Here is a 22,851-nt window from a genome sequence, read left to right on the forward strand (position 1 = left end):
CCGCGCGTATGTTTGGATGGCTGCCAATGGCTGCTGGCGAGTCCATGGGCTGGCGGACGCTGGGTAACAGCGAGTGCGGGATTGACGACCTGTTGTAGAGGGAGTTGGGCGACATGGGTTGGTGTATGGAAGGGCCTGGTGTGGCAGATGGAGTGAGGCTTAGCGACGCATGCGCCATTGATTTAATCTGTACCCAGCCACGGCTGCCACAGCTGGCCGGTGGCGGGGCAGGTGCAGCCGGCCGGAAGTCACGATGGACGTGGAGGGCGTTGGGGGCTGACTAATGGGCGCCTACCCTACTCGACCCTACCAGCCACAGGCCGTTGCAGCAGATTGCGGTGCCGTGGGCGTGTAAGGTTGTGCGCGTGTCGCATCATGGTGCGACGGTGGCCAGTTGACAGCGCCGGCCCGCCCTGGACGCAACAGGCGTGACGCGGTCAACGGACATGAACGGGTACAGGCACATGTACAGATACATGCACACTGGCGCCTTGTGGAGGGGACACGGCCAGTGGTGCAGTCAGTAGCTATGTGGGCGTATGGACAGAAGCGCGACGACAAGAGCCCCGCCGCACGAGACCCTGGAGCGGGCGCGGGACGGTGCGGCGTCGCACGTGGGAATGGCGACCCGTCAAGACTGCCTGGGGACCGTGGGAATCGTCGTGGTTAATATGCAAGAGAGCAGAATTAGACGTGCCTGGGGCGCCGTGCGTACGCGACTGTAGCTGCAGGCTGCTCACAGCAGCAGCGGAGCCAGGAACGCTACTTGCTGCATGCAAACTGACAGTGCGCATCTGGCGTGGCAGCGCCGCGGGCGGGCGGGCGGTCTAGACCGCGGGCGCAATGATGTCATGACCTCGCGACCTGCCACCTGCCAACCGCGAAACCCCGGCTTCCGCGCCGACCCCCTGATCGTGGCCTTCGTGTCGGCCAGATGGGTGTACGAGGGCATTCTCGAATCCCATGTGTTCCGTCATCGCAGAGCCGCGACATGCTTGCATCGCAGACAGAAACGTCGCGCCAAGCGTGCGCCTCGCAGAAGCCATCGTCGATGCGAATGCGATTCCCGGCCTGGCTAAGAAGCAAGTAGCCAGGCAAGCGAGATGTGCGGGCCATGGTGGGCTGGACGCTTTCTGCCTCGACGCCAGCTGAGGCCCAATTGATACCTACACTTACATTGTCTGCGTCGTCTTGTGTGTCGCCTCCCACAGACACCACCTCTGCTGCATCGCCGTCTGAAGAAAAGCGCGCCAGCAACCACATTTGCGCCTCTGCATCTCGCCGCCGTCGCACATCTTCCTCGGCGGGGCTGATACGTGTTGCGCAATACGTACGCTAGCGACGTCAATCCCCCGGCCTCCATGCAGTCGACCTGAATGCCATCGCGGGCCAAAGACGACAACGACGGCGACGACAACCATCCTCGACACCCACTTTTGTACCCAGACGGACCATCCAGGCCGCGTCCACAGCCCTCCGCCGGCCCTGCCCTGCCGCATCCCAGCAACCACTACGTATGAGGGAGCCGCGCTCAATCTTCACAGGTACAGGGAATGACTCGACGACGGCTCTTGACCGCACGCCCGATCAGCGCCAACTAGACACTTGCCAACAACACCATTTTGTCGCAAAAACTCCAGACCCGCCGCCTGCCCCCCTCAACTCGCCCTTTGAATTCCCCGATCCCCACGACCCATGGGCCCGCCTATCGCCAACCCCTAGCAACAACCACCACCACCTACACCAGCGGTCGGGCTCTGCGCCGCTGCAGCGCCGCCCACCACACAGCGGCACGCAGTCAGCGCTCGCTCCGCCGGCCATTGCCGGCATCAAACGCTCTCCCCCGTCCCTCGGTGACTACCCTTTGGCCTCCATCTCTTCACGACTGGCCCCGCCCCAAACCGAGCCCTTGCACAAGCGCCGCAGAGCCCTCCCTCCTCTGCGCTATTCGCTCGACCGCTTCACTCTTTCAAAGGCTGCCCAGTCGCGCCTCCCTACCGAGCCTCTGTCGCCACTCTTCTTCTCCTCACGAACCATCCGACTCAACCTGCCCCCACGCTTTTCCAGCTCCGAGGCGGCAGCAAGTATGCTTAGCAAAACTCACGAAGAAAGCAACATCAAGACCGTCACCCTTGCAAGAGGCACTTATAGTAGCTTGAGCCCACCGGGGCCTCCACCTGGCGCTGGTGGAAGATCGTCAGAGCGCTCCAGTCTCCCGCGCACAGCATCTCCGGATACGCGAGAAAAGAGCGATCCATTGCGGATCCTGGCATCCATTGGCATAGTCGAGCTGCTTGAACATGACGGCCGACCGACTTTTATTGTCGACATTGGCGAATCCACAAGTCGCACCCCACAACCGACCACTTTGCACATACTTTTTGCCAACAATGCCCTTCGATCAAACCCTTCGGCCTGGGAGTTGGTGGCTGGCAAATCGCCTGCATCCACGCCCCAAGACTCCATTGTAAACGCAACACATCAATTTCGTGCCTGGTTACTGGATCCAACACACCAGAGCCAAGGCAGCCATACTAGTCCTCTTCCAGTGGATTATGGCGGGATTTTGTGGTCGTGTTTTACCCTACGAAAACGACTGCGCGTTGTCTCGGGCCATGTATCCGCCCCTGCAACAATCCTCCCCTCCACACATGTGCCCGATGAAGTTGCCATGCCTATGCTATCAGCAGTAGCCCATGCTTCAGGCAATGGCGCTGCTTTCACATCACCTCCACCCCGGATCGATGAAGCACAAGATTACTTTGGTAGTGCAGGGCCTGCCACTCCCCGAAAAGCATCGACATCTCCCATTGCAGCACCACAACCTGATCCAACTTACTCCAAACTTGGTCACAAAACCATGGTGCCAGACCTTCCATCCAGAATAAACCTAACATCGATTGAAGAATCTGCGCCATTTGTTAACCAGTGTGTATTGCGAGCCCATGTTGCAGGCGACGTTGACCCGTTCTATAGAGAAAATGATGAGGTGGGCGAGGAAGTTCGCGACATGGGCTTCTTCGATTGGACCAGGCTAGCCCCGTCTCCTACTCTACCCAAGCACATCCAATTTGCTCGCTCAATAGACTGGGCCTCGACACCACTGGGCCCCATTGAGTACTGGTCTAACGATTTGCGCGCCATGTGCAACCTCATCATGTGAGCGCCCCAATTTTCTGCATGAGCCTATGCAGCTCAATACTAATCTATTTACCAGGGCGAGCCCTCATCCTGCAGCCATGTACTGGGGCGAAGAGCTTGTGGCCATTTACAACGAGGCCTACATCGGTATGTTGAAACTTGACAAAACTGCTCCTTTTTCTAACCACCAAACTAGGCCTGGCAGGCCAGAAACATCCAGCGCTCATGGGCCAGAGCTACAGAGTTGCCTGGGCGGAGATTTGGCACGAGGTCAAGGACGTTTTCGCAAATGCACGACTCACCGGCCAAGCGACTATGAAGGACGACGATTGCCTGTTCATCTGGCGGAATGGTTTCATCGAGGAAGCATACTTTTCATGGTCCATTATTCCAATGGTCGGTGAGGATGGAACAGTAATGGGCCTTTACAACCCGGCTTTTGAAAAGACAAGACGCAAAGTTGCTGAGAGGCGCATGCTCACACTCCGCGAAGTCGGCGAACGGACTGCGACCGCTAGGGAAATCAAAGGCTTCTGGGATCAAGTGCTTCTCGCATTGACCGAAAACGACTTCGACACCCCAATAGTCATGCTTTACAGCGTCAATGACGAAAATGATAGCGACTCGTCCTCCCTGCACTCTAGTAGCTTACTCGGCTCAAAACAGTGCTACTTGGAGGGCTCGCTAGGCGTTCCAGCTGGGCACCAAGCAGCCCCCGATCAGATTGACCTTAAAGACGGACAAGAAGGCTTTGGGCCTGTCTTCCGGGAGGTCATGAAGACGGATAAGCCTGCGGTTGTTAGTATCGGATCGGATGACTTGCCAGCCTCCATGATGGAAGGAATAGAATGGCGTGGCTTCGGGGACCCTTGCCGAGAGATTGTCATCTGTCCCATTCACCCCACCACAGGCGAGAATATCCTTGGCTTCCTCATTATGGGCATCAATCCAAGGAGACCTTATGATGATGACTACAACCTCTTTGTGCAGCTGCTCAGCCGACAACTTGCTACATCACTGGCTTCCGTGGTCCTTTTTGAAGAAGAGATACGCAGGGGTCAAAGAGCAGCCCGGCTAGCGGCAGAAGACAGATACAATCTTTCTACACAGCTTGCCGCACGCACACAAGAAGCCCTAGAAAGCGAGACCAGGTTCACACGCATGGCCGAGTTATCACCAGCAGGTTTGTTCATTGCTGACCATGTTGGAAGAATAACGTACTGCAATGACACTTGGTACGAAATCGCACGAGTACCAAGAGAGCCCGAGATGACAGATAGATGGATCGAGTACGTCAGAGATGAAGACCAGCCATTGATTCTTGAGCATTGGGAGCGACTAGTCAACGACACTACGCCCATCAACCTGGAATTCCGATTCAAAGCACCTTGGGAGGATAGGGACCGCACAAAAAGCGACACGTGGGTGTTGTTCTCGGCTTTCCCCGAAAAGGACGAACACGGGCAGCTCAAGAGTGTTTTCGGTAGCATCACGAACATCTCACCTCAAAAATGGGCCGAAGGGTTTCAAAAGCGGAAGATGGAGGAGGCCGTTGAGCTCAAACGCCAACAAGAGAACTTTATCGACATTACCAGTCACGAAATGCGAAACCCTCTTTCCGCTATCCTCCAATGTGCCGATGAAATTTCTACTATCCTAGGCGACTTTAGGGCTTCAGGCTCTCAAGTCATCGAGCCGGGTATTGTAGCCGACTCTATAGATGCCGCACAGACGATCGCCTTGTGTGCACAACATCAGAAACGCATTGTTGACGATGTGTTGACGTTGTCGAAACTCGACAGTGCAATGCTCATGGTAACATTGGACTTTTCTTCCGAAAACAGGACTTGAGTTGTCTAACATTTCCACCAGGTAACGCCAGTAGATGCGCAGCCATTGCAAGTCGTCCAGCGTGCTTTGAAGATGTTTGAAGGCGAGGTTCAAACAGCCGGTATACAGATGGAGTTTGTCCTCACCGATTCATTCACAAGTTTAGGGGTCGATTGGGTCAAAATTGATCCGTCGCGAGTCTTGCAGGTGAACAGAAAGTTGCATGCAGTAGTTGCTTTTATGACTAATCCGGGTGCAGGTGCTCATTAACCTCACCACGAATGCCATCAAGTTTACAACAACTGAAGAAACAAGGACTATCAAGGTGGTTCTCTCAGCGTCTCGAGAGCGCCCATCGGCGCGCAGCAACCCTACAGTGAACTACTTTCCCATGCGAGCCAAACGGATAGACCAGACCTGCGGTCCCGACTGGGGAGATGGCGAAGAGATCTTCTTGGAATTTGCAGTCCAAGACACAGGCCGAGGGCTAACTCCAGAAGAAAAGAAGCTTCTTTTCCAACGCTTCTCCCAAGCAAGCCCACGGACTCATGTCCAATACGGTGGATCTGGCCTAGGCTTATTCATCTCACGAGAGCTCACTGAGTTGCAAGGAGGCGAGATTGGTGTCTCTTCTGAGGCAGGGAAGGGAAGTACGTTTGCCTTTTACGTCAAGTGCAGGAGGAGTATCGAGCCAAAAGACACATTGGAAGTTCTTCCAGTTTCCTTGTCACGCAAGGTGTCCAATGCGAAAGACAAGGGAAGGACCGGAATGCCCGTACCGTCACAGTCGAAAACAATAACCAAGGACTTTGCGATTGTGCCAAAACAGGATACTGTCACACCAAAACCACAGCCAAAGAAGGAGATTAAGGTGCTCATCGTAGAGGACAACTTGGGTACGTCACCAAGCCTATTCATTGTACCTGCATCACCACTAACGCTCTATAGTCAACCAAAGAGTTCTTCAACGCCAGCTTCAAAATCAAGGCATACAAACCATTGTTGCAAATCACGGTGGTGAGGCTCTTGAAGTCCTGAAACTATCCACCTTCTGGGCCTCCCCTTCATCGCCCACAACTACCGCCACACCTCCGACCGATATCTCGGTTGTCCTTATGGATAAAGAGATGCCGGTCATGGACGGTCTCCAATGCACGTCCAGAATCCGTGAACTAGAGCAGCACGGAAAGTTCAAATGCCACGTCCCCATCATCGCTGTCACGGCCAACGCTCGCAGTGAGCAAATCGCTACTTTGCTAGCTGCCGGTATGGACGATGTTGTCAGCAAGCCATTCCGAATTGGCGAACTTATTCCTAAAATCGAGGATTTGGCCAACCGTTTTGGGAACAAAAAGCCCGTCTCTGATGATGCCGCTTTGAAAGTCCTGGCTGGACCCAGTGTACAACCGTACGGCGTATGACGAAGTATATGAAACATTATTTTACTTTCTTCACACACACACTTTTCGGGTATCCTCCCTGCATCAGCTTTTAATGCAGTCAGCTTTATCTCGTTGCTTTTCTTCCTCTTCTTCTTCCTCTTCTTCTTCTTCCTTTTGGATCTTCTTTACTATTTCGTATTAGTAAGCATACACACAACTGGAGTTTGTTGTTTCACACGCATCAACGACATGAGTGTTTTTTCTCGCTTGTTAATGAAGCATTTTCGGGATGTGTATACCCCCCCCCCTTTCCGCGGTTCGGTAAATAAAACATCATGAGGGCACCCAGGGAATGAGTTGTAGAAAAAAAACAAGGCAAAGTACAGTCCAATACAGATAGAGGTATAGGCAGAATAATGAAAATCTCCAAGGTGGACCGCATTCCCACCATACTCGGCATTTGAACAAACTTCGCCCTTCCCTCTGATTATGCTACTATTTACTTCATTAATTGCCATGCTGGAGATCTAGAATCTGTTTGTTCAGCTCTTCAATCCAGTTCATTCACTAATTCAGAACCCTATGTTCGATACAATGTTAGCAACGGCGTGATAAATAACAACATGAATAGCCCAAACAAATAGACAGAGGCTGCGATGCACCGATTTTAACCCTGATTATGAGATCCGGATTGTACTTTGTGCTATCTCCACCCATATTCTCTTTGCTTTGAGGAGAATGCAACTTGCAATCAGAGACGCTCTACGGGGGGTATTAGCAGTCCCCGGAGATCATTAAGCTTTTGAATAATGACATATTACATCGTCGTTGTGGGGCTGGTAGCGACGGTTAAATTAACGCCGGTGGCTCCGCAGAGCTAATTCACCTATCATCGTAGAAGGAACTCATACTTGTAGCAGCGGATATGGATGCATCCGCTATCTGAAGGGCGTCTACTTTTTTTCTCTCATCGCATGGCCAACATGAGCGTTCAAGTAGTCAGCAATTGGGCTCATACGGCGCAGAAATTTGCGTTTGGTTTTCTAATCGTTGTGCTTGTTGCGCTGGTCCCAAAGATTGAGCACCGATTGAGGCTTTCGAAGATACCAAAGTTTCTTGCTTTCACCAATGGCGCACCAGAACATACCTTTTATGCAAAATATGCTATGCAGCTATACCGTCAGGCCTACAAAAAGGTAGGTTGCCTATGCTAATGACGTAGCTAATAACTGATGGTCTGGCAGTTCAAAGACTCAATATATCGCGTTAAAGTAATTGGCGAACCTGAGTGCATATTGTTGCCTACGAAGTTTCTATCAGAGCTTAGAAGATAACCCGACAGTGTTCTGGATAGTATGGCCGCCGTACGTAAAGTGAGAGTACATAACTAGGCACTTGTTCAATTTGTCATATATAAGGGCCAATAGAGCGACGGTTGAGTGGAAAGTATGCGTTACTATAGTTCGTGCATAGATCGGCGAAGACATGAGACACACCCCCTCTTCATAGCTGTGCTGTAAACGAAAGATCAACAGATTTTAAAAATCCATCATATTTGACACCAGCACATCTAACTACTGTGGCATGAAACAAGATGGAGGTCAAAAGATCAAGGGACAGCCCACAATCGAGCTGGTAGAACAAAGCTGAAATCTAATCGTTGTATTGTCTTGAGTGAAGAAGAAAGTCTATCTACTCTAAGAAAAAAAGTCGAATGTATATCTGCAGCCCAATCACACAATAAAACACCACATTACTCAAACTTTAAAGCCTCTAGATCAATCTCTGCTTCTCTCTTCCTGTACCTCAAAGTACTGTTCGGATCGACCAAGCAGCTAAGTCCAAAATGATTCAGATCAGCAGTTGTTCCAGGAGCCAGTTCCCAATCATATTGGAGAAGAAGAAAACAAAGCGCAATCTTGATCTCGTTGGCAGCGAAGAAGCGACCAGGACAGGCATGCGTTCCATGGCCAAATCCTAGGTGTTCCGGGCTCGTGCTTACAAAGTGTGCTTTATTCGCAAATTCGGGCGTTTCTCGTAAGCGTAACTAACGGTATATATCGAACTTCTGTATGTCTTCACCTGCGGGTAGGCTTGCACCGTGGGTGTCTTCTACCGTGACATACTCTCCCTTGCGAATAGTGATGTTCGATTCCGCGACGTGCACATCTTTGGTTGCGATTCGGCGCATAGACACTTTAAATATATTATTAGTAGGATAGTTTTTTTAGACAACAACATACGCAAGGACTTACAATGCTTAATAGGCATTAATCTTTGTGCTTCCTTTATTGCGCTATCCACCAGCTTTATGTTGAAGAGCGAATTCTTGCTCTATCCGTCTCTTTTCAGGACAGTGATTATTTCTTCCCGGAGGGGTTCGATTAGTTCAGGTTCTCTAGCTAAAAGTATTAAGAGCTTTAACAAAAGGTCCGATGTGGTGTAGATAGTAGCAACCGATAGTAAGAGCTGCAGTGAGGCAGGATCATAGCTGATACCTTTGCATTCCTGATCACCCCATTCGATCGCATCATTAAACTTTGGAATTAGCTTTCCTTCCTTACGTGCTTGCTCTTTCAGTAAACGACGCTCCTCAATTACGGGCCTAATCAGCTCTTGAGCGCGACGCAGTTGTCCACGAACAGCTCTACATTGCTTAGAGAATATAGCAACGAGGAATCGAAGACTTAAGGGCACGGGCGTTAACATTAATGCCGCACAGGTTATATCCACGGTGTATTGCTTAGTAATCTTAAGCTAATCTTCGTTGCGATAAAGTTTGTCACCTAGGAAAACGCGTGACGAAAGGCGTGCGATAAAGTCTAGCATAGAATCTAAAATAAGGGTGTCTTGCTAATCTACGATCTATTAGACTATGTAGATCACAAAACAAATACCTAGGCTTAAAGTCTCACCGGTGGGATGGCCTAAGATATGGTTAATGGCAAAGATAGCTTTAGAGGCTAGGGGCTTAGTAATAGTATCTAGATAGATGCACTATAAGCCTTAATTTATATAAAATCTTTTATTAACATTAAACTTACTAAGTAGTTTTGTGAGTGGTTTTTGAGTAACGTTTTGCAATACTTGTCCCTGATGCTCTATAATTTTTATAGGTGTAAATTCGGGAGTATTGCTGTGGAAGTCCTAGATAATTAGTAATTTTTTACCTCTTAAAGATAATTGATAGAGCCTACCTATATGGATACTGCCGCAAAGCTTAGGCCTTCTTCGTTGCGGAAAGTGTTCGCAAAGCGTTCTGGAAATACAATCACTTCTCTGGTATTTTGGATTATTCGAAATGGTTGATTAGGAAACCTCTTCCGGCCATCTTCTAGGATTTTTATGCCGTTTTGCATAGAGTGCAACTGATTTATAATTTTTGGAGCATACCATGCTGGAGGATTTGCGTGAGGAAGTTTGCTATTTTTCCGACCTAGAAAAAATACTGCAATTACAGCGGCAAGCAATATCGAAGTGGTGACAGGATTGAGACTAAGTGGAGGCAAGCTGATAGGAAAGGGGACCTTTGGAGATTCTAAGGTCTCTATGTTGCTGAACAACTAAACCTGTTTAGATGGATTTGTGTGACTAAGAGAGTGTGTGTAGATCTGTAAACACTAGACGACGCTTAGTTAAAGAATGATGGAAATAAATTTAAGATAACTGTGGTGAATTTTAAACGCCTTTATATTAACCTAAATAATTCGGTTTGGATCTATAACGCATCCGAATCCCCTTCAGAGTTCTTATTAGTATATTAAGTCTTCCGCACATTACGTTCTCTGTTATGAATCCGCTAAAGCCAATATCCCGATGCCGAGATCCACTTTACTTAGTCCAAGCCGGCGCTTTTCATGTATTAACCCTGCACGATCGATATCTTTCGCCAAACGTGCGATCAACAAAAAGCACTTAGGATATAATATCCCTTTCAATTGTTCTCTTTGCAACACGCTCTTATCTAAGCCCTAATTTGATTTTGATTTCGACTCAGCAAAACCAAGAGTCCACTAAAAGGCACCGCTCGATTGACGTTTTTCATCAACGCACGTCATACATGATGAAACTAGTAGAATGTCAGGAGTCTCTTAGCCACAGTGGCTCTGGCATCGGCCTTAATGTTTAATGTGCGCACTAAGTATACGTTACCAGCATTACCCCAATAAGACTAGTAGCCAACGGGTAAGGCGCCGCTCTTGTTCCGGTCCACTATGCCCGAAAAAGGAGGAGACAGTCTCGATGTGAGCCGCACGGTACCCTGGATCTTCCGTAACCGGCGGCTAATCAAATTCATTTATGAAGACAGGAATAGAGATGAATGCTTGGTAAGATCCACCCATACTTAGTTACCAAGGGGTCCACATCGTGCGCTAGTATAGTAGTATGATACAAAGCTAGGCAGCCAGGGAAATGGACAACGAGCCGTGTCAGAAGTTTTAGAGTTCTCCGTATACACATATGTTTTGATCATCAGCTATTAAAAATCAAACTGAGAAGCGAAAAAAGTCCCTAATTTCTTACTGTGGCGAGTCGTGCGCGGTTAGCAGGGGTGAGTGTTGCGTGGTCGCTGCAAGGCATTAGTACCCCGTTTCCCCGTATGCACCGTATGCACCGTATGCACCGTATGCACCGTATGCACCGTATGCACCGTATGCACCGTATTCCCTGTAACCGACACGGAAGTGGCGGTTGCCGCTTTCCGCTCCCGCCAGTATCGGATTCTGAGAAGAATGAAGGGTCCAAAGCATAACAGCGTGTGTACGGAGGAGCGCGTCAAAAGTCTTCGCGACAGGGTAGGCAACGCACTGACGCACCATAGGTCTTGGCATTTGCTGTTTTAACAGCTTATTCACTGATATCCTCCCACTCATTATCTACAACAATTTTGATAGCCTTTACAGCTGTAGCCTCCCTCTCAGTGCCCTTTCCTGTTCTCCTACCCTCTTTATACTCATTGCCACCTTCTAATCTAATGATATTTTGAATATGAATTGGTATTCTTTCAATCCACTCTTGAATCTTCTACTGAGGTAGCTCATCCCAAGCTTTCGTCCAAGCTCTAGTAGCTTCAACCTTACTCCTTGGAGCTCCCTTTTTCGTAGTAAGCCTCTTCATATATGGCCAGCAGCACTCTATTGCATTAAGATCTGGTGAATTACCGCACCAGAGTAGCCTAGCTACCTTAAATATATTAAAGACCTTCTGTTGTGAGTGATGCGCATAAGAAGGAGCTTTATCTTCTTAAACAAGAGTATATGGCCTCTCTTTCTTACACTCTTAAGCAAAAGGTAGAAGCTTAGGTATTAGTATTTTAGAGCGATATCTCTACTAATTAATACCATTTCCTTTACCACGAGTAAGCTTACCTGTATCTATAGTAAATTTCCAAGTTGGCTTCTTGCCAGGCTTCGTACGCAGGCCTAGCCTTCTAACTCCAGTATTCAGTTCCCACTCAGCTCTAGCCTCAGCTTCAAGCTCTTAGTTAAGAGCCTTAATAGCCTTACAAGCTTCTTCCTTCTGCTTTCTTAATTCAGGTTGCCAACAGTGGCAAGGACCTTTCTTATCATATAAGAAGCTCCCCCAGAACATAAACTCAGAGTAGCCTTTCCACCTCTTACGTATAGTACTGCGTAGAAAAGCTTCATTAGATTTCCTCTAGATCCGATATCCTCCACGGCGGTAATTAAGGACTACAGAGGTCTTATCTGTCTATATAACATTCTTCCAATCCTCAAGAGTCCACTTCTCTCGCTCCTTGCACCAGGCTAGTCTCTCCTCCCTAATCTTCTTGGTCAACCCAGGCTTCCTCGTCGGCTTCGTCTTCTTGTAGCCTGCCTTCTTGAGTATCCGGCGCACTGTTGTAGCAGAGATATTGACTCCCTCTTGACTAAGTTCGCCAGCGAGATCAGCATAGCTCTTCTCTCTTCCGTATCGATCGCGTTCAAGTTTCTAGGTAATAGATTGACGTACAGCCTCGGTTTCTTTAGTAGGGCGTCCTGAGCGAGGAGCATCTTCAAGGTGAGCGTTGCAGATAGTAACAGGTTGTGAGGCGTTATATTCAAATCCTCTCTTGATAGCTTTGGCATATATACTTCGAACAGTAGACTCGGGAAGGCCTGTAAGGTAACAGACCTCACTATTCGACTTTCCTGCAACGGATTTGAGAGTAACAACAAGTGCACGCGTAGCGATATCATGATTTGGAGCCATGTTGAGCTGATCTGATTGAGAATCGCTGAAAATTAATGAATATGAGGGGCTTCAGGAAGGCCACGTCAAAACAGCAAATGCCAAGACCTATGGTGCGTCAGTGCGTTGTCTACCCCCTGTCGCGAAGACTTTTGACGCGCTCCTCCGTATATTTACCTGCATTTACTAGTATTGTATGTACAATATAATATCAATAGTATGGCTCAGCCGACAAGAAGACCTTGCGAATAGAAACATATGGAACAGAGTCGTTGACCATTCCGTCGGCCAACCCAATAGAACCAAGCCGATTGATCGAGACAAGCTTATACGTCATGGCTAATATATTACGGATTTGCGTATACACCAAATTGCTTGCAACGGCTATTTGATTGTCGACCCGAACAGGCTTTGTGGGTCTCGAAAGGGGTTGCGCGGCAAGTTTGAAGTAGGTTAGCCGACCATGGGCTGCCACTAGCCCAAACCTATCTCATACACCTGCACCCGGTGGAAGAAAAAAGCGGCACCGCAAAAATGGCTTGGCGCACCACAACACGGCGGGCACCCCACCAAAACAACGTGTAATATATCATTTTGAACGCCAGAAATCACTTGTGAGGCTGTAAATATCTCGTGGGTATATATATATATATTCAATTCTTTAGTGTTGAGACTGTTTTATGACTGTTTTTCTACCAAATTTGCTCACCAGCCAGTCATTTGGCCGTCCAACTCAATACAATCGCGCAGTCTTCGCGGCATACTATCTACCTATTCATTAATATAGTATTAAGATACTTTCTGCCACCCCTCAATAGCTAATTCACGAGTTTCAAACTCGTCCCAATCCGGATATCTTAACATAAACTGCTTTGGTGGGCGCCAACAGTTCTCAATTAGTGCTAAATCTAGTGATGACGGGCAGTTGAAATACGACTCTAAGCCGTTGTGCTGTTTCCAAGATTTAACGATATTCCCACCCTTGGAATGGCCGCCGCCGTGCCCACTATCATTATCTTCTTCAAGTACGAAGTCGTCTCCACGCTAAAGCCATAGCTTAACTATTAGCTCAAGTATCTAATCCCGATATACTAAGTAGCTCATCTTTCCGCTGGAAGATTTAGTGTTATAGAAGTATAGATCTAATTTAAAATTATAGCCAATAGCAACCCAGGAGTGCTGCCTTTGGTGGGCTTTTTCGGTGTGTCGATCCAGAGTATAGTAAATACAGTCTGCGCAGTATCTCTCACCAAGTTTTCTAATAATTTGTATCTTTTCTTCGGCTCCAAGAGACCAGTATACCTCATCAGAAAAGCGTACGCGGCGCCAGTCTTCTGGTTTAAGATATCTTTGAAGCATAACTTCTACCCAATTCTTTCTTCTTTAGGCCAGCTTGGCTGACGTCCAGCCCTTTAAGCAGGCGATACACTTGTGGTAGTCCATAGAGCCCATATACTCTCTCAAAGTTCTACCAGTTACTCCAAGATCTAGCTCCTCCGAGAGCTGAGACCAAGTTAATACTCTTACAGACCAGCCAAGCTCTTGAAGAAAGCGGTCACAACGGTCAAGATCTTTGGCAGAAAGTAGTTAGGGACGGCCGCGAGTCTCTTGGGTTCCTTCATTGTTATTGTATCTCCAATCAAAAAGCTAGTTGTCTTGTTTTAGTATAGCCCAGCCACGACGCTTAGAGACACCAAAATATCGAAAAAGATCGTTATGGTAGAACGGGATCTTCTTATACTTCAAGTACTCAGCAGCGCCCTTCAGTCGCGCTTTTTTCGGTGCACCAAACTGTGAAACGATACTTTGGGACATTGCGAATCAAGTGCAGCTAAAATTTTTAAAAACTATGGTATGGTTGTGAAGATACAGATGGTTGAAGTTGGTGACTTTTGCTATCGTCATCAAGTTTGGTGGGGCGGCTCGTGCGCGGTGCCGCTTTTTTCTTCCACCGGGTGACCTGGTAAAACCGGAAAATGAAAAAATAACCAGGCATCACCCACCAAAACTACGTATCAAGAACATGGAATATTTCAACCATAACGTACTTATATCCTAATCATATTTATGCTATTAAATGCGCATATCTTGCTTTTACATTTACAAGATTTTTAAGTATTAACTTGCATCTACGAGAGTTGCAGCGGCCTAAAAAGTAAGCAAGTGCTAATTTGGCTATGTTTTTACCGGTTTTACACTGCTAAGAGGGGCCACCATTTTCCGGTTTTACCGGGTGTATGAGAGCCTATTGCGTTTTGAGGTTAGACGCAGTTTGAAGCCAAGAGTGCACGCAATAGATAAGTATCAATTTTTGTTAGGTACATTTAGTGGTAACCCGCCACCTGGTGGACAGAGTTCTGGAAGCTCCAACATGGCTACTCTTTTCTTCTGTTACTAGCACGATTCACCTACGCCTTTTTTTTACGTCTTTCAAATTTCCTCTTAACACTTTAGAATGCGATTGAGATAATAGGTATAAACAACAGCTACTATTGCAATGCTGTAGCATTGTCGCAAATTCCTATTGTTGTCAACGTTCTTGCGCGTTATTGGCTTTGGTAGTAGGGTGGTGGCCTATATGGACTCCTGGCCATTTTGTTCACCAAATGTCCGCTAATAGCTCATAATGATGCAATCTAGAGGGTCATAGCTCTCTTCTAGACGAACACTACTGGATCCTAGAATCATCTCCTTCCTTGAGATTTAAATCCTAAAAGGCGTTGCCGCAAAGTTTGGAAGACATTACAAGAGACAGCGGAGACAATAGCTGTTTTAGAACTACCTCGCAGCACTCGGAAATAAGCGAAGAATTTGATTGACCGTGGGGCTATTAGCAATTCGGTTGATTCGCGAAGTATGTTACGGTCTAGAAACGCCTCTTCTAATGATACTGATAACCTGTTATCCGGAGACTTGAATCTAACTGATATGCCTATTCTATGCAGCAGGATCATTACTACTTGCTAGCACCTCAACATGGAAGATCGTGCGGGAAACTAATTGAGACTGAAGCGGATACAAGCTAACATTGGTCCATGACAATATTCAGAGGTATATTTATTGACGGCTGTATACTAAATTTTAAGAAAGCTCTAGTCCTCATACCAGCAGCCTTTCTCTCGAGCGGGGTTCTATTTGACCTATTGTACTCAGTGAATGACGAATAGTCTTCTATTGAACAGTAACGAGGTTAAGTTGCGACTACAAGTAAACCTACTAATTGCATCTCTAGTTTCAAGATTATTAGAAAAGGCAGTATACTCTACACCAACCCTACGACTCAGCCAGCCCACTGTGACAATACTACCAGCTGTGCAGTAAGCTATGAAGCACAACGGCCTAACTTCACTGCGCTAAAGAGCCTATCAAGGCGTAATTTATCAACAATAGCAACTAGAGGTCGTATAGCTATCTATCGTGGCATTGTCTAATACAGATCGAGCTAGTGCTTACCAAAATACCACCAACAATATCTGATTCCAGTTTAAGTCGTTCCACTGAACCAACATTCATTTTACCATTCCACCTAATTTCTTCCAAAAATCGCTAAGCGCTGTCTATCTGGTTATGTAAACGCAGCGATGTGGTTCTTACTAACGCCGAAATAAGCATGGCACGTCGTGCAAATCGCCCGTTCATCAACAGCTTCATTTCCGAGCGCGAGATTGAAGAGAAAGAAAAGCATGGACAAGCTTGTTATTCCAATTTAATTGACTAAATTTGAAAGCACAGAGGTCATGCCGTAGATGGAGTAATTTACATAAGAAAGAGAGAAAAAAGCTCTGCGCCCGCGAAGACGGCGACTATAAGTTTGCGGTTCCTAACCTACAGCTTACATATTCAAAAAAGTTTCAAACTTCACCACCATCCACCACACCTAAAAATCGCTGCAGAAACCCCTGACCCGATTGACCTTCTCCTCAAAAAATGCACTTCAACATCCTTGCGGTAGTAACATTGCTCTTCCTTACGGGAACTAGCATGGCAAGCGATTGCGAGGTGTATGCGAATCTCTATTGTGAAAATCAGGGCGGAGCGCACCCCATGGCAACTCCGTATAGGGTACTGCAAAGCCTTTCTACTTGGATTTGAGGATTTACTAATGTTGCAAAAAAGTGTTTGCCTACAGCGGATGATCCTCGTAGTGTGAAAGGTCCGTCGAATAACTGGTGCCGGTACGTCAACGGTGTAAGCCAGACAAAATGGTATTGCGTAAGTTTTCATGCTTTTTTTTAAAAGAGAATTTAGGTTTAATGAGGATTTAGTGCGATCGATAAGCTGGTGGGTAATGGAAAGCGGGAGACTGGTATTAAGGGAGGGCGCAAAGGGTTTTCCTTTCCCCTCTGATGTAGGGTGATTCTTTTCTTAGCCCTGGGTGGAGAATGTCGCCGATAGCGCAAGCCGGGTATTTGGCTATTCGGGATATCTCCTTGGTCTGGTTGTTTTCAAGAGGCTGGAGTATAGCACGTGGTACTTGACATAATACTAATCTTTATCTTTTAAAAGCGGATAACAAGCAGATCGTTACCGAGCCAAAAAATAAATAAATCATGTTTTAAGAAGAGATCAAAACCTTCGTACTGTGTACAATTTATACGCTAGCCTCACCTGGAATAGAAAATTACATTTTGGGAACGCGCTTCTAACCATACATATGCATACACGCAATGCCTGCTAAGCGGGCAATCCCTGTTGGTAAGACTATTTGCACCAACTTATTACCTTGAAAAAAATTACTTTCACACTCAGAAGGCAATACTTTATTCTAGATACATCGACAAAATCAGCATCTTTCCTATAATACGCTTCGAATTCGATATGAATAACCAATCGTGATCATGTAAAAGTGTCCTGTACAACCTTAGTGAACAACAGTAGACCCTCCATCCACCGTGGCATATCTCGATCTGCAAAAAACCTAGTAGCCCCCCATACATCAAGATCCACATCAAACTAAACACAACTCTCGAATCAATACACGAGACCCCTTCTTCTTCTTCTTCTTCTTCTTTTTGGACCAAACAAATCTTTACCAAACAAAAAATACCACTTGATTTTTCTATTCATCTTTCTTTTACATACTCGACACATTCAACTCTCTACACCCCGTACCTAAACTCCCGGACCTTCTTCTGATAATACCACGTCGCCAGCGCACCCGTAGCCCCGAGCGCAATCGGCACGGGCGCCCGTCCCCCCGTCTTAATAATCCTCGGAATCGCCGATCCAGTCAGCATGATACTATTTCCCAGCGCAAGTTCCGTGCCGTAGTCTTGGTTTTGCTTGATGCGGTAGCCTAGGAGGTCACGTGTTAACTTCTACATTTACTTTTCACTTCGGGAACATCACAAAGATGTTTGCGTGCGGGGGGAGGGGAAAGGTTCTTTTTTTTTAAGGGAAACGTTTTTGCAACGTCGCTGGAGTTCCAAATGGGGAGAGACGTACCAGCAAGAGCGTAACTGGCTCCCAGTCCGATTCCTGCTACGAGGCTGGGTGTTGAGCGGGTTCGGAGATAGCCTGCTGTGCCTCCGACGGCCACTGCGGGTTTGTTTAGTCGATTTGCGCGACGCCGGCATGTACGGGTTTGACTTACATAGGCCTGCGAGCGTAAAAGAAGGGTGTTCTGCCATTGCTTTGCTTCTTCAATGGATTGAGAGAGATGGGTGTGTGGGTGTTTTGCGGGATGAGGAGGAAATATGTATGGGCGCTGGGGTGTTGTCCTAGTGCGGGAAAGCGGCGGGATGCCGGAGTGCCAAGGATCCAGATGGCTATTTTTTTGCGGCATGTTGGAAGATGACGAATTTCGATAGCGTCTAAGTTGTTATGGGGAATTTTGAACTATGATTAAAATTGGGTATTTTACTAATTGTGAATAAAGACTAGTAGATATCAAATGACAAATTTGTACAATAGGGTATGTCCTCCAAATATTACAACCGTACAGTCTGTTGCGCCAAATAAAAGATAAATCCACAGTTGTGTATCATTCGCGTCCCTTTGCAAGGAAAGCCGAAATAATCGCCTTTTAAGGAAAATCGTCACACCCGCTGACTAGACAACTACGTTGAGTAGTTTCATTCGTAGCTCCGCATACTCAAACGACAACAGAGTGGCTCACGCTATACCTCAAGGCTGGTGGCGCAAAAGCCGAATAGTCTGGTGGCATATCCTCCCTTGTTGCAAAACTGGAGCTTCGACTGGCTTCTGAGCTCGATGGAGGTGCAATGCTGCGTGGAGCCAACACATCGACAGCTGATCGGAATGCGCTTTCCTCCACACTGCGCGCGCGGGCATTCTCGATACCTGTATCGCTGCCTTGAGCGCAAATTTGGATTGGAACCTTGAGGCTCAGGCTCGAGCTGTTTTGGACTGAGAATTGCAATGTGAGAGCGTAAATGCGTGAGATTAGGCAGGAGTGGAAGGTCGGGATGAAGTTGCGTGTCATGGGTAGGGTGATGGGAACCAGGACTTGAGTCGTATAAAAGACGCCTTGATTGTAGGCGCTCGACCCCGGGAGAATGCCGTTCGCAAAAGCTTCCTCGCACTCACTGTTTATTGAGCAGTCGCTGATGCCCGAGTCGCGTCGTAAAAAGCTTGCCGGCGGTGGGTTAGATTCAGCACCGTGCTTTGTCCATTGAGCGGATGCAATGCAGAGAGTGGAGAGTGGCACGTATTCAGAGTAAAGACCTTGTGATAGGTCGTATGCGAGCACTGATCGTGTGGGCATGCATTTTCGTGCAGCTGAGGCGTAAAAGGTCGACACCTTGAGTTTTGTCGTCAGTGAGCTCAGCTTAGGTGGAAGATTGGTCTCTTCGGCTGGGTCAAAGCGGAGGATCAACTTGGCCATGGTGGTAATTAATTTAGTCTCTGTTGAACGGGCGCCTGGAATGACAAGAGGTGACGGTTGGACAGTTCTGGCTGATAGCTTTCCTAGCTTTCCTTTGAAGAGCCCCTTCTTGACAGTCCTCTCCTGTCTCTGTCGGTAGTCTGGACTATTGTCTATGTTGAGAGGTGGTTGCTCGGAAAATGCGGGTTTGACGCGAACCTTTTTAATCTTCTCTGCAAGCACAGAAATGCCTTCGGACCCACGCATGTGGGCAATCTTGACTTGGATGCAGTAGGTGATCTTGGACATATCTGGCGCTAAATCATCGAGCAATGTACTGCCGAAACCAGCGAGGTCGGCATCTCCGATACTAGGTGGGAGCTGTAGGTGTGTGTCGCGGATGTGGTCAGAGACAACGTCGTGTGAGCAGGCCCTTGGTAGCAATTGCGATGGGACGGTGAAGGTAAACGGGATCCGATATGCTCTGCCCGCCTCGAAGACTCTTGGATTTGGGAAGATGGATTTGTCTATAGGCTGTCTAAGAGTCAAGAACCGATGCTTCGCCTCTGTCCGCCCCGTCATAGTCGGCGTGGACGTCATCCTATCCACGTATACTTGACTGGTGCCTGGGGCTGTCAGCTACGGAATCGTTTAGGCTAGAAGTGCGATGCTCTCATACCAGTAAAACTAATGTCAATATCCTCGAAGCGCGTGTCGTGCTGCGCGGTAATCGTTACAGTGCCGTCAATAGTATCCATGGAGGAGTAGCTCATGACAAACTTGGATTGGTGGTTTCTGTCTGCGTGAAGGCTGATATCGATGGTGGGCTGTCCAAGCATCGTCATGTTGCGTGCCTTGTAGCCAATCTGGTTGCCCAAAGTCTGCATTCTGTCTTGATGGACGACTGCGGACGTGATTGAGGAAGATGGCATGTTGAGGGTATTGCGCACGCCTTGAAGCGCTCCAGCCAAGGTATCAAAAAGCCACTGTCAAAAGAACAAAGAAAGCCTCGCAGGGGAAGGGTCGCAGGCTGGTGCGGAGAAGGTGGAAACTGGGGTAGTGCAGACAGACAATGAGTTCAGGCAAGAGTTCGACTCTTGGGTTGCATGTGAAGATAAGGACTTCGCAATAGTGTCGGGCTTGGCCAGGGGACTGGGCTCCAGACGATCTTATACAGTTTGTGCAAATGCAGCTTGGCTTGACTCACCCCAGAAGGGCGTATGCATGTGCTGGGTAGACTGACGTGCTCTGCCATGGGATACGCGGGGGAGTCACCCATCACCAACGCCGACAGCGTCTACTATTCCGATGGCGCGGCACGCTATGCCCAAATGGGGCCCGCAGGTCTGGCAATTTTCCACACGCCCATGGACGGAAGCGTGCTAAGTGCGCCGCGCTGGACAACGGTCTGGGCGACATGTCTGTGAATTTTGCTGTTGCGGACCACGGCGAGTGGATACGCAGTGACGCTGGGTCGCTGCAAATTTTCGACGTTAAGCCGTTAAATGGTAAAAGGCAATTAGAGCACGTTTCAACACGCACTCAACAATCGGAGGCGCCCGAAGCTGGTTTGCCAGAACAAAATCTTTGTCGCGGTGAGGGCTGGCCAGGCATGCAGGCCCATGCCCACATGGAGGGTTGCTACTCAAGCGTAGGGCGCGTGGGCGCGAGATGTACAAGGGGGGCCGCCCATTAATCAGCACAACGTGCTCTGCCTGTAACCACTCAGCTCCTTCGGAATACTCGACTTTGGCCATTCCGAACCGACTCATCACCCATCCACCGCTCACACCTTGTGTTTTCCGGCGGACAGTTTTCGCGTGTGGTTTGGGCAATGCCAATACTTATCACGTGGGCTGGGGGGTCATTGCGGGTGCATTTTACTTCTTGGGTCTGGTTCAGCACGACGTGTTGTGGTCAAGCAAAGCCAATTCCGAAGCGGTGGCCCTTCGATGGGTAATTAGTGCCGAAGGGAGGAGAGGTGCAGCCGACGTCATGCCAAATCCTGCGAGCGCAATCCACCATCATCAACGCGTACCTGGCGGGAAGCGTGTTGCATATGTACATACACTGGCAGGCACATGTCCCGATTGTGCGAGTAGAATGACGATTGGGGTCCGCCGCTTACTCACCAAGCTGTCATACCTTCGGCCTTGACGGCACACTCAGGGCTCAACATCGGCCTCTCAAACAAAGCAAAGCAAAGCAGAATGGCTACAGCCAGAAGCCCTGCCAACGCTTCATTCGCAGAAAACCTGCCTACCCCGCCCGCCTCTTCTGCAGCGCCCTCACAGCACCCCTCGCCGCTGCCGCAGCCGCGGAAGCACCCTCTCAAGCCTGGTGGCCCCAGAGAATCGGATTTGATCAGATACCTGGATCATGGCATCAACAGCATACAGAAACGCGTGGATAATCGCATGACCAACCGCAAGCTCAAGCCTGAGCCCGGCGAAGAGCAAGGATATAACGCATTCTGGGAGGTGGCACGTGACCTGGATGGCTTGGTAGACGTCGTGTGGGTGTCGGCATCTCGTAAGCAACCTGGTGCGGTCGGTGTAACAGGTACTGACGTGCGCCACACGCAGCCAACCTCCAGATTCCCTATTTGCTCAACATTGCCGTTCTAACCGCTGAATTCCTTCCTCTGTTCACTTCAACAACGCGTTCCACCCAGGCCACCTTTCGCCTCGTCTCAAAACTTGATTATGCCTTCTCCTCACTACTGACTGGCCACGACCTTGCTACAGGCGAGCTGTTGCCTGGCTTTGAAAATGGCCGGACAGTTACAACCACGGACAAGGTCCGCTTGAAGGGCATTGTAGATCGCACCCGCCTGACTGTCGTCCGTGTTATGAGTGGGGAAAGCGTCGTTGGGGATGATCAAGACGCGAGCGAGGCTATGGATACAGATAATGAGCGAGAAGCAGAGCCACGGGGCCACGATGGAACTGTCACCTTTGAAGGCTTTGAAAACAATACTGACGACGAAGAAGAGGATGATGAGTGGGAGGAGCGTGGCATAGCCACTATTTATGAAAAGACAATAGGCGAGTTGGGCGACGTCCTTGGTGGCCCCCCAATTGGTATCATCACAGACGATTGGGCCAGCAAAGGAGCTGATCAGCAAAGAAGCGGCGGTGGCTTTGTAGAGTCTGATGTTGATTTTGACTAGGCCGGCATATAGCACATCACTTGTTTCTTTGTCTTCTGAGCTCGAGGCACGTCGGTGCAGGGATGATTGCTGGAGCTGGGCAGTTTGAAGATCTTTGCCATTCTACTCGGTTGTTTCTTGTCTCGTCTCCTCTTGTGTTATCAGTCCGCATGCTGTCTTGATGCAACGCACTTCCATATATTGTCTCACTCCACTCTCTTTCCTCGTTCTTTTAGATAGTCAAAAGCCTTGCCGTTATGAAGATTTGACGATGCAGGAGCTGTGGCTGGAAATGTTTTGTGTCGGACTGGAAAACTGCATTCAAAGTT

At 48.4% G+C, this 22,851-nt stretch overlaps 6 protein-coding genes across 6 annotated transcripts; 3 read left to right on the forward strand and 3 right to left on the reverse strand.

Annotated features, from left to right (window-relative positions):
* Nucleotides 1–1,516: 1,516 nt before the first annotated feature.
* On the forward strand, nucleotides 1,517–6,811 carry PSV08DRAFT_232268 (uncharacterized protein; the record flags this gene model as incomplete). Its single annotated transcript, XM_014222506.2, has 7 exons — nucleotides 1,517–3,159; nucleotides 3,218–3,288; nucleotides 3,338–4,030; nucleotides 4,229–4,956; nucleotides 5,014–5,178; nucleotides 5,231–5,867; nucleotides 5,920–6,811. The coding sequence occupies 7 exons, from the start codon at nucleotides 1,517–1,519 to the stop codon at nucleotides 6,390–6,392; spliced, it is 4,410 nt and encodes a 1,469-aa protein (XP_014077981.2). The 3' UTR covers nucleotides 6,393–6,811.
* A 1,295-nt stretch (nucleotides 6,812–8,106) lies between these two features.
* On the reverse strand, nucleotides 8,107–10,130 carry PSV08DRAFT_374949 (cytochrome P450; the record flags this gene model as incomplete). Its single annotated transcript, XM_066093297.1, has 9 exons — nucleotides 8,107–8,363; nucleotides 8,406–8,549; nucleotides 8,609–8,685; nucleotides 8,779–9,110; nucleotides 9,150–9,187; nucleotides 9,269–9,337; nucleotides 9,398–9,500; nucleotides 9,563–9,900; nucleotides 10,052–10,130. 9 exons carry the CDS (start codon nucleotides 10,128–10,130, stop codon nucleotides 8,107–8,109), a joined length of 1,437 nt encoding a protein of 478 aa, XP_065948021.1.
* Nucleotides 10,131–16,472: 6,342 nt separating this feature from the next.
* On the forward strand, nucleotides 16,473–17,028 carry PSV08DRAFT_252302 (uncharacterized protein; the record flags this gene model as incomplete). The annotated part of the gene is made up of 3 exons (XM_014222508.2): nucleotides 16,473–16,607; nucleotides 16,662–16,757; nucleotides 16,915–17,028. The coding sequence occupies 3 exons, from the start codon at nucleotides 16,473–16,475 to the stop codon at nucleotides 17,026–17,028; spliced, it is 345 nt and encodes a 114-aa protein (XP_014077983.2).
* Nucleotides 17,029–17,574: 546 nt separating this feature from the next.
* On the reverse strand, nucleotides 17,575–18,212 carry PSV08DRAFT_366451 (transmembrane proteins 14C-domain-containing protein). Its single transcript, XM_014222509.2, has 3 exons — nucleotides 18,139–18,212; nucleotides 17,991–18,083; nucleotides 17,575–17,841 (listed from the first exon to the last, which is right to left on the reverse strand). The coding sequence occupies exons 1-3, from the start codon at nucleotides 18,173–18,175 to the stop codon at nucleotides 17,645–17,647; spliced, it is 327 nt and encodes a 108-aa protein (XP_014077984.1). The 5' UTR covers nucleotides 18,176–18,212; the 3' UTR covers nucleotides 17,575–17,644.
* A 427-nt stretch (nucleotides 18,213–18,639) lies between these two features.
* PSV08DRAFT_190038 (uncharacterized protein) lies at nucleotides 18,640–20,303 on the reverse strand (the record flags this gene model as incomplete). Its single annotated transcript, XM_014222510.1, has 2 exons — nucleotides 18,640–19,997; nucleotides 20,051–20,303. 2 exons carry the CDS (start codon nucleotides 20,301–20,303, stop codon nucleotides 18,640–18,642), a joined length of 1,611 nt encoding a protein of 536 aa, XP_014077985.1.
* A 1,094-nt stretch (nucleotides 20,304–21,397) lies between these two features.
* Nucleotides 21,398–22,663, forward strand: PSV08DRAFT_339594 (uncharacterized protein). Its single transcript, XM_014222511.1, has 2 exons — nucleotides 21,398–21,903; nucleotides 21,957–22,663. The coding sequence occupies exons 1-2, from the start codon at nucleotides 21,582–21,584 to the stop codon at nucleotides 22,541–22,543; spliced, it is 909 nt and encodes a 302-aa protein (XP_014077986.1). The 5' UTR covers nucleotides 21,398–21,581; the 3' UTR covers nucleotides 22,544–22,663.
* Nucleotides 22,664–22,851: the final 188 nt, after the last annotated feature.

The sequence above is a fragment of the Bipolaris maydis genome (genome assembly GCF_028858645.1).
Source record: "Bipolaris maydis strain C4 unplaced genomic scaffold PSV08scaffold_17, whole genome shotgun sequence".
In the NCBI taxonomy this organism is placed as follows: Eukaryota; Fungi; Ascomycota; class Dothideomycetes; order Pleosporales; family Pleosporaceae; genus Bipolaris; species Bipolaris maydis.

Bases quoted from the DNA above. Each gene is read 5' to 3' on its own strand.
- PSV08DRAFT_339594 (XM_014222511.1), top strand. From the start codon at position 21,582: ATGGCTACAGCCAGAAGCCCTGCCAACGCTTCATTCGCAGAAAACCTG. The intron at 21,904-21,956 runs GTAAGCAACCTG...CGCCACACGCAG, and splicing joins CGTGTGGGTGTCGGCATCTC to CCAACCTCCAGATTCCCTAT.
- PSV08DRAFT_366451 (XM_014222509.2), bottom strand. From the start codon at position 18,175: ATGGCAGAACACCCTTCTTTTACGCTCGCAGGCCTAT. The intron at 18,084-18,138 runs GTAAGTCAAACC...ACAAACCCGCAG, and splicing joins TTTTACGCTCGCAGGCCTAT to TGGCCGTCGGAGGCACAGCA. The intron at 17,842-17,990 runs GTACGTCTCTCC...GTGACCTCCTAG, and splicing joins AGCCAGTTACGCTCTTGCTG to GCTACCGCATCAAGCAAAAC.